Below are 10,951 nucleotides of genomic sequence, written 5' to 3'. Positions count from 1 at the left end.
GCATACATACATATATATATATATATATATATATATATATATATACAATAAGCAAAAATTATAAAAATATTAAGAATCATAATAAAGTAACATAAAAAAAAATATTGTTAAAAAAAAAATTTTCTTTCATCTTACATGCATAAGTAAGAGACCTGCTACAAAACTAAGTCCTTGGCAGTAGCCAACTTCGCTGTCTAATAACGAGTATGCCTTCAGGAGGTTGAACAGGGAAAGCTGACCACGTCCCAAAGGATTTGAGAAGTACGGATGAGTAGGATATGTGCGCCCTGCAATGAAAAAATGTTGTACTACCTGAAAAGTTTATCTGATCATAATGCATACATTAATAACTGAATGTTCAAATGCTATACTTTTCTACATACAGTTCATGATCGTCCAATTCGAGATCTAATTTGAGACCATCCAAAACACCAACTAATAATCTTCAATCTTTGGAGCCCAGCCCTCACATACATTTTTCAATATTGTAGAAAAAAGGAATGCAGAAAAATAGAAAAATTATATTAAAATTTTAGGTCAGAGTGCCAGTTCCAACCATCTAGTTGCCATAATCATAAATTTTCTCATCTGAGCCCTAAACATGGTAGGGATAAGGAGGTCTAGATTCTCCATATATATGAAAGTCCCTTCCTGCTCACTTTCTACTTCAGATTCCTCTATCACCTAATATGCAAACCAATATTCGAGGCCACTCTACATTATCAGATCCCAAAGATTTCTCGAATTGGAGGATAACCTGTAAATTTCATTTTTGTTTTACTATTTCACAAGAGAAAAAAAAATGAATAAATACAAGCTTAAATAATTATTATTATATTACACTGCAGCATATAAATTTAATTAAATCAATAAAACACAGAATTATGGATGCATTACTTTAAATATTATAAATCAAGTTTACCTAAATCAATGAGTATTGCATGTTGATGGGTGGTGAGTTGACTCAGCAAGTTGTGGTACTTTGGTAGGTCATCTGTTTCCGTCGTTGTGTGCGATATTAAATACTGTTCGGCGAGGAAAAGCCAGATCTCTCCTCGCTTCTGACGTGGTACACCTAATTAAAGTCAACAAAGTAACATTACTATTATCAATATACTCTTTATCAGCCACATTTTCTAACAGCCAAAAGCCAAAAAAAAATTATGGAAAAAGAAAATAGGATATTTATATATGAACAATTATAAAATGATTAAAATATGTTTACAAATATAAACAACTGATGTAAAATGTTTACATCACAGTGATTATAACTTGAAGACGAGACCAGGTTGTATACAATAGAAGGATGAATTGTAAATTCTGTTAATGACAGCCAATCACATGCATTAAAGCCAGCATGACTCATTCAATGAGTAATAAAAGTGCGTCAAATAACCGGCAATCACAGAAAGGTGATGCCGGGATTCTTAACCTTTTCACTTGCATAAGAGCATGAATACAGGCTTATTACACCTTGGCAAGGTTTTGATGATTATACCATACTTTCAATGGGTATAGAAGAATTACCCCCTACTAAAATATTAATGAGGCCTGCCACTTATAAGTAGAGGACCTTATAATTATTAATGGCTTAAGCCATCACTTAAGCATATATACAATTTATCTCTACTCCAAGGGTGCTTCCAACTATTTTTTCAATACCAAATCTGAAATAGTCGAGGTGTATTTTCATATACCGTATATTCTTGCATATAAGGCGAGTTTAAAAAGATTTTTGTTTGATTAATGTATGTTGGATATATAAGACGACCCCTCTTGATACTGCATCTAGCTAGCTAAAAATGGAGCCAAATTTAGGGCCAATCTTCCAAATAATACCATTTTATAGGCTTTTTACTGCTCATCAAAACTTATTTTTCTGCATTTTAAATTCACTAATACCAATAGCCAAGTAGCTTCATTTCAGTAGTAAATTTTCGTGTTATGCCTGAGCTGCACAAAAGACGAACACCGATTTAAAAATTTGTATGTGTTGCATGTATAAGATGAACCCCCTGTATTTCGATCGTAATTTGCTATTTAAGGCGTAGTCTTATACACAAGAATACATGGTACTCACCTTCCCTTACAGCATCTGCAATAAAATATGGGTCGAATCTGACACGACTCCTGTCTGGTTTTGATAGAATTTTCTCCCATTTCTTGGTCACTTCCTTCAGACATGGTGTGATTTCTTCATAATCCAGCTTTTGACGTTTTAAAGTTGCCATGTCCTGTGAAACTAAACGCATGAATATCATCCATTAGATATACCTTGGTTCTAAGTGTAACAGTTAAAAACTAGAAAAATATAATAGAATATTTTTGCTCTATAAACTATGTTTTGTAATGAAGGTTAGGAAAATGCAGTTTAGTTTGTAGCTTTTCTGTCAATTAATAATTTGTAATTAGCATAGTCAATAGCACTTAAGTTGAGCACTTTCAAAATTCAGCTAGCTAATCTATGAATTTGCTGATTCTTTTAAAAGAACAATAATTTAAGGTTTCCCAAGATTTTTTTTTTCTTTTTTGTAGGCCACCTACAGTTGGAGATGTGTAATAATCTTTGTTTTTGTTAATCTAGGAGTAGGCAATTAAAAACGCTGTCACTTAAGAAAATCTAAAGTTACTAATAGTATAGCATATCTTACTAAGTTTATCTTTTTTTTTCTTTTATTTCATCTATGTAGTAAAAATTAGATGATTCAATACTGTAAAATCTACTTAATGTATCATCTGTATCCTTAATGGACACTGAAACATCATAAATGCAGAAATATTATGACTAATATAAAAAAAAATGATGGTAAAGATGAATGATAGAAGCGACATGATCACAACCACCAATCCAACGGCTGAAGTGTTTAGATAAAAATCGCATGAATAAAAAATGGTACCGATATGTAATCCAGAAGACAAACTTGCTAGAGGAATTATTATGCTATTAAAAGCAATTAATGTACAGATAATTACGGGCACTATGAAACCATATATCTATTGTGTTTTAATTACTCCAGCTGATTTAAAAGACTTAGCAGAACATCTTCAGCAGATGTTAGATCATGGGATTATCCGTGAGTCTCGAAAACATGATAATTTGAAGTTATATACTATAGATATTATTTATCATTATTTTTGGTTACGGCAGAACCAAATACAAAATACAAAACTGCAAGAGGTCCAACAGCCCTGATTTTTTTATAAACGTATAGGAAAAGTACAGTCACAAGATATGGGGTGCCCTATTAGAATTCAAACATTCAAATCTGTTTCTAACAGAGTTCGCTTAAAAATCGTCTTTTAAGGACACGCCCCTTTGTACTGTTTGAAATAAGTTTACGTTCTAACGTTCTATACTATTTGATATAAGCCTGCACAATAGTACACATAGTAGATAATGTTTTTAATGTACGCAAGTTTACAAGAAGGTACTATTAATTGCAATTTTATGTTTCTCGTAGTTTTATTTGGTTTTAAGAACTCTTCTGATATCTAAGGTTACATCAATCCATTTTATATAGCTTTTAAAATATTTATGATATTTGGTATGTAATAATGACCATGATATCTTTTTTAAAATAATACTTTTATAGAATGCTTTTAATGGATCTTAAAGTACGTACTTAAATGCTTAAATGAATTTTGTGTTTTCTTTTTTGCTCTGGAAAACAAATTTCATATATTTTTGTATGTGATGAGTAATGAATCAGAATCTAAAATATTCTTCAGCAAACAGAGCAATGGTGCCAGTTCCTTCAATTTCAGTTTGATTCGCTTTGTTATGTGGCCAAAATATGTTATGGTTTATTCAATATGATACAGGAATGCTTTCAGGGTCTTTTTGTATACCTTTCACTGCTTCTTCTATTTCCTGAGCACCTTGCTCAAAATTTTGAATTGGATTATACACTCAACAAATCAGATGTAATTATCTATAAGAGAAATCCCTTTATTCCTTTAGACTCCATCAGAAAATAATCCCCATATTTCCATATTTCTAAGAATTAAGTTTTTGAAATTGTGAATATGGTGATCGTATTTATGAGATAAACAGAATACAGAAATTATTGATTTGTGTTTCAAATAGCAAAATCTCTTTGATTCTTTAGTTGCATACAGCAACAATTGCCCAGGGAATGTACATTAATGATACAATGGTTAATAGGAAAATCCAGCACAGCCTAGAAATCCTTGATAGGACTATGGAGTGCATTGGATGCAAAAATAATCTGTCGTGATTATGACAAGGTGCAAAATAATGATAACCTTTGACAATTGCATGCAGGCAATATAAATCTTCTGTTATTACATGATTATGATAATCTAAGTTACTGCAAGACATTGAAAATAACAATACTATATTTTTATGGAATATACATGCAAATTAAAAAGATGAAGCTAATGCTTTGTCCTCACTATCAAATTTTCTCTGACAAAAAATTGCTGCCCATATATAGTGATGATGGAATGTAGCTGTAAGAATGGCCCCAGAAAAAATGGCCCCGGAAAAAATGGCCCCGGAAAAAATGGCCCCGGTAAAAATGGCCCCATATGACAGGTAGGTAAAAATGGCCCTGATGAAAAATTCGGTAATAGAAATGATATATATTTTTTTTAATCTTCAAATATTTATATACTGTATAAGCAAGAATTGAATCAAGAAATAAAAAATGGCCCTCAATTATAAAATTCAAGAAAAAAAAAAAAAATAAATAAATGTTGTAAAATACCCTGTAGCAAATATTTAATTAATAAATCAACATAAAGAATATGCATATTTGAGAACTATAAATTAGTTTTTAGCTCCTATGAGTGGCTCTGGGAGTAGGTCTAAGTATTTTTTTAAATTATTAATATTTATTAGATATTATTACTATATTTGCAGCCAATTATTAATATTATTATTATTGTTATTATTAATGGCTCTGATGGGAGGCTCAAAAACATTGATTCGGCACCAGTTTTGAACGACGAACTTGCAGGGAATGTTACAAACCATTTTCGCGAAATTTGAAATAAAAATAACGTGGCGACTACTAACTATGTATGGTGATAATGTGATGTCATTATGACCATTTTAGGATGTCACATGATTTTGTCAGGTATAATTTGATAGTCTAGACATGGCTCTACATTGGAATCTCATACATAATTATGGGGTGCATTTTTGAGTGGGAAAAAATAATGACATGATTATAGATGTTCTTTTTTTTTTTCTCCATTGACATTACAAGATCTCAGGCAATAAATGGTAGAATATGCATGTCATGCATTGGGAGACAATTTACAATAGCATTTATATGAGGCAAATATTGGCAAGTCTTAGAATATGATACACATTTGGAACACACAATTTAATCTGGATATGACATGCAAATGAGGCAAAACAATTTTATTTCTGACATGCAGGCAATAATTTGTTTGCGTGAATTTGGTTAGTACATGAAGCAAAGCGTGTCGATTTGATCAACGTACGTCTATCAAGATGCTCAGTATCTGGCGAAGGCTCTACACAGAGAAGACAGGCAAGAAGAATCAGAGCATTATACAGTCGAAAGCCGGACACTCACCCAGCCCGACGGCCGTCAGCCGCTGCAGTTCTCTAGAGAACGCAATGCCACGATGCATGCACACAACAGATCGTTTTTAATGACCATCCGTTCAGACTGCCGCGGGCAATCAGCGCACGGCGTTGCATCGTCTGGCGCTTACCGGGAACGCAGTTGAATTCGTCGGTCGCACGACCGTCCTAAGACTGAGTGAGTGCTCTGCTTAATAGAACACATACTGCTTATTTGCAAATAGTACTACTGAGCATTAATGGGGCTTGCCATGCCAAACCACCATCAGTAACCAAGAACACAAAAATTGATTTTTTTTTTTCTCCACATTATAAGTTTTAAAATGGTGGGTCATTTGAGGCACGTTGTGGCAAAATGGCTAAGTTGTAGCAAAAATTGAAATTCAGGTTATTAGTATTTTCAGATACCTGAGTATGTGATCTTTAAAATGAGGGGTCATTTATTGAAATTGGACATTTCAAGCCTAAGTTATTGGAAAGTGAAATTACAGCACTCTTAGAGTCAAGATAAACATGATTTTGAGTAATTGCCTTCCAAAGTTATTTGTGCATACATTGTTTAATAGAATTAACTATCTAAATAACATTAAATAAACAATTTGTTGATCACTTCCAGAACTAATACGTTGGGACATGATTAATAAGACATTAAACTGTTGGTCTATAGTGCAAAAAAAATTGGATTTTTAGGCAAATTTTTGAGCTACCATATTTTATTCAATACTGGTCTGTGCGACAACTTAACCATTTTGCCACGACATGCCTCATTTAGTGGAACCGACTTACTATTGCCAAAGTTATGAGTAAAAGTATTATGGCCTCTCTGTACTAAAGTATACAATATTGCCACATTCTTGCACTAATTTAATACTCAGTTCGTACACTGCTTTTGGTGTGGCAAGCCTCATTTAAATATTATACAATACAAGTATAGGATATAGGTAGTGCATATAATTGTTACTTTCTTACATTGTAAGCAATATTTACTGATATAATACTAAATATAGACATCCAGGGATAAATAGCAAGTGAAATGTTACGTTCCCAGGTATACTATCAACCTTTGTGATTATATACAGGGGTCAATGTCTACTGCGATCTGTAGAGTCAACCGGAAAATCAGAACTGTTGCCCTCACTCCCAAGTGCAAGCAGACATCTACTGGAATTCAGAATTTTTTTTTTTTTCTGTTGTTTTATTAATTTTTCTCCTAAAGACAGCTGACATTGAGTATCATCATGTAAAAGAAAATACAATAAGACGTGCTATGAAAGGCTCATTAAATCAGATATGGCACATGGGGGTTCTCCTCACTTGGGAGCCCTGTCTAATCAAACAAATAGTTAAGAAATAGTTAAGTTCACTGTCAGACTTTCAACAGACATGGAAAGACACAAAGTTGTTTCATCAGTTGTGTCTGAAAAAAGGAATATACATTATCCAGACAGAATCTAATCAAACATTATGAATTTTGACAGTACATTAATCTGATAATGTATGCTAAGCCTGGTTTCCGTAAAATTGATACACGCTATCGCAAACAACTTTGGCAATGCTAATTGGTCAATTCGCCTTCCCGATTGCCTTGGGGACATTTTATCAATGTAACAATTACAGTGAAAACATTTAATTGACAGTATACTGTATATAACCAGGGTTTGTGCATCAAGAAACAAAACCTCCCTGCAGGAAGTTTTGTTTCTTGGAAAGGCAAATTAATTAAAGATTGTTTACAGTTGTGATTTTATCATTGAGAATTTTGTAACTGTTGAACTTGTCATCTGCATTGAATTTATGCAGTGCAACCACAAATACTGCCCATGGGGGAACAGAGAGGTTCACATCAAAAAAATATGTCTCCAATTACATTAGTACAAATTGCGCTAGTTACTTTTTACCTTTTGTTTTGTATTTGTATTGTAGTATGTAAGCCTACAGTAGAACAGTATTATAGTTGATCAGCATTTTTTAGTAGTTTATGTTTGTAAGCCCTTATCGTGCTTGACTTTTTGAGGTAAAACTAATCCGATAGGCTGGTTACTTTTACCATAATTATTCCAGGGTGAACAGCTCAGGAAAACTTACTGAGAAGAGTAGTTAGTTTAACAGAGTGGATTGTACCCACTTAAAACTGATCAGGTTAGTTTCAACAAGCCGAAAAGTTAAATGCTAACAGCGTGTCTCGGTTAAACTTCCTGAGTCATTTGAGCATTATTCAATGGACAACATTTCCAGTCTGCACCAGCCTCTATTTCGTAATCATGCATACGTTAAGGTCAGGAGTTGGCACCCTCAGAAGTGGATTTTCATGGCTTGGTTAGTTTTATCTTTTCTCACAGTAAAACCGACTTAAAAATTCCAAGCTTGAATGGAATATTACCCATTGTCTTGTATAAAATTTTCACTTTTTAAAGATCATTGCAAATGCGGCTATTATTAGTAAAAATGTCCAATAATCACTGCAGATGCTACAACGTGGCAAGTTATTTAAGAGAGCCATTTATTTGAATGCAGTGCTCATTACGAATATTTGAAGTGTTAAAATGACACCATGTGATGTAAATACATGCCTATTTGACTTCTTTCAACACGTGACCAATATAAATCTTTGAGAAATTGGTCGCTTAACTGTGTCTCACAAGATATGTTAAGCGATACACCCTCAAGGCCGTTTTCCACTTTAGCCTATATACATTCGCAGTTTAATTTTCATCACAAGATCTTCAATTGTGCATGCGTATAGGTAAAAATTTACTAGGCAAATAAATTTCGCCTAGTGCAGAATAGCCTTCACTTTTATTTTTCAAAATAGGATATATCTGTGAAAAGCATTGCATTTTGCCTATTAGAAAGATAAAGGAGCTTATTAAATAATTTACGGTAAATCAGTATTTCAGTTATTCCATTTTTGAAAGGTATGGCCTCACAAAAACACAACTCTGTAAATTCTAGATTGTATAATATAGTTTTATTATATTTTTAAAAATTGTGATGCAAGTTATATAACAACTTAATATTATTTAAATGTGTCTCTTAAATAAAAATATAATTCTTCTTAGCTTAATTTTGTTGGTGGTATAATACAATTGTTACACTTTGAAACCTTATGACTTTTTAAATGTATAATATTTTTTTAAACATAATTTTAAATTGATTATAAGATTGCTATTTTATAATGTATACTTAAATCAGGTTGAAAAATACAAGACAGCTACTTCCAAAATTGGTTTAGATTTTCAAATTTGTGTTAGTAATCAAAACACATATTTTTACCACATTTTATTTTTGAATATGACAAATCATTTAAGTTAAAGCTTTACCTTCAATTCGTCGGTTTTCTCTTTCCATTCTTATCAGGATAATCTGTTCCATTATAACCTTCCTCCAGAGGGCACGAATCATTGCTTTGGTTTTGAATCGAGAATCATGTTTCTTAATACAATCAGTGTTATCTCCCTGAGAGCTATTATCATCAAATACTAACTCTTCATCTTCTTCGCTTATCTCTATTTTAAAAAATACAAATCGATATAAGGATTCTGTTTAAAGATGTAATGTCCCCAAAAATGACAAACAAGATATAAAAAATAATTTTGAAATTTGCAGAAACATACAAATTAATACCTTGAAAAACTATTGAATTTAAAATATGTGTACACTGAATTGTATACTAGATAATGATAAAATTGATAAAAACACTTATTGACTTCTTGACTACAAGCATTTCTATCATTTTCTGCTGTAAAAATGTGAAACATGTAAAACATTTTTTGAAAATCACTAATAATTCCTTACTAATTAACAAAATGCATAATTAATTCATTATTAATACATGCAAATTAGTAAAAAAACGTAATTGATCTATTTAAATGAGCAAATCAACATCTTAAATCAATTTTCCAGGTTTCAATAATTCATTTCAGAAAGTTTACCTTTCAATTTAGTATAAGAAAATATTAAATTGTTGCTAACTAGAGGATAAAATTACAAAAATCTACAAGTAATCTATGAGCATAGGATGAAAATTATCGTCTATGTTTCTTTAACACTACATTTAAACATAATTTTAAATTGATTATAAGATTGCTATTTTATAATGTATACTTAAATCAGGTTGAAAAATACAAGACAGCTACTTCCAAAATTGGTTTAGATTTTCAAATTTGTGTTAGTAATCAAAACACATATTTTTACCACATTTTATTTTTGAATATGACAAATCATTTAAGTTAAAGCTTTACCTTCAATTCGTCGGTTTTCTCTTTCCATTCTTATCAGGATAATCTGTTCCATTATAACCTTCCTCCAGAGGGCACGAATCATTGCTTTGGTTTTGAATCGAGAATCATGTTTCTTAATACAATCAGTGTTATCTCCCTGAGAGCTATTATCATCAAATACTAACTCTTCATCTTCTTCGCTTATCTCTATTTTAAAAAATACAAATCGATATAAGGATTCTGTTTAAAGATGTAATGTCCCCAAAAATGACAAACAAGATATAAAAAATAATTTTGAAATTTGCAGAAACATACAAATTAATACCTTGAAAAACTATTGAATTTAAAATATGTGTACACTGATTTTTATACTAGATAATGATAAAATTGATAAAAACACTTTTGACTTCTTGACTAAAAGCATTTCTATCATTTTCTGCTGTAAAAATGTGAAAAATGTAAAACATTTTTTGAAAATCACTAATAATTCCTTAGTAATTAACAAAATGCATAATTAATTCATTAATACATGCAAATCAGTAAAACATGTAATTGATCTATTTAAATGAGCAACATCTTAAATAAATTTTCCAGGTTTCAATAATTCATTACAGAAAGTTTACCTTTCAATTTAGTATAAGAAGATACTACATTGTTGCTAACTAGAGGATAAAATTACACAAATCTGCAGTAATCTATGAGCAAGATAGGATGAAAATTATCCTCTATATTTCTTTAACACTACAAGTGAAAAGAAATACAGGTCTCACTCTAACAGACCTTTCCGTTAAGCCCCGCCTCTTGAATATTGTTGCCAAGTCCCACAATTTTGATGGTGTAAAACATGTTTTGATTGGTCAGCTGTAAAATTTGATTGACACGTCACAGAGGTCCATTGAAAATCCCTCCAATTAGAGACCACCTCCAATTAAAGACCATTTTTCTGTGGTCCCATATTAACATGTATTTTATCTTAAAAACCTTTAATTGGAGGGAGACCTGTATATTTAAAAGGAAAAAAAAATGTTGGTTCAAGATTCTTTATATATTTTGGGTGAATTTGAAATGGGCAACAAAAAGTTTGTTTGTTTTTTTTGGCTTCATCATATTTTCTGTTGGTAATAATGTAGTGGAATCCCAAATGACATTA

The 10,951-nt window shown here is 31.5% G+C and overlaps 1 protein-coding gene across 3 annotated transcripts in view; it reads right to left on the bottom strand.

Annotated features, from left to right (window-relative positions):
• The window catches only part of LOC117118049 (TBC1 domain family member 1-like), a 107,763-nt gene that overhangs the window by 14,455 nt on the left and 82,357 nt on the right, over positions 1–10,951 (bottom strand). For 2 of the 3 annotated variants that reach the window (XM_033262534.1, XM_033262535.1), the window contains 5 exons: positions 9,823–10,008; positions 5,476–5,508; positions 2,081–2,242; positions 923–1,075; positions 136–287 (listed from right to left, as the gene is read on the bottom strand). In XM_033262534.1, the coding sequence (XP_033118425.1) occupies positions 136–287; positions 923–1,075; positions 2,081–2,242; positions 5,476–5,508; positions 9,823–10,008 (686 nt within the window). The remainder of the gene's footprint in view (positions 1–135; positions 288–922; positions 1,076–2,080; positions 2,243–5,475; positions 5,509–9,822; positions 10,009–10,951) is intronic. The other variant, XM_033262536.1, reaches the window with a different exon arrangement.

The sequence above is a fragment of the Anneissia japonica genome, unplaced genomic scaffold, assembly GCF_011630105.1.
Source record: "Anneissia japonica isolate Jap-2015-1 unplaced genomic scaffold, ASM1163010v1 scaffold287844_len763494_cov143, whole genome shotgun sequence".
NCBI lineage: Eukaryota > Metazoa > Echinodermata > Crinoidea > Comatulida > Comatulidae > Anneissia > Anneissia japonica.
The sequence above is the reverse complement of the archived record's forward strand: the minus strand, read 5'-3'. Positions and strand labels throughout refer to the sequence as shown.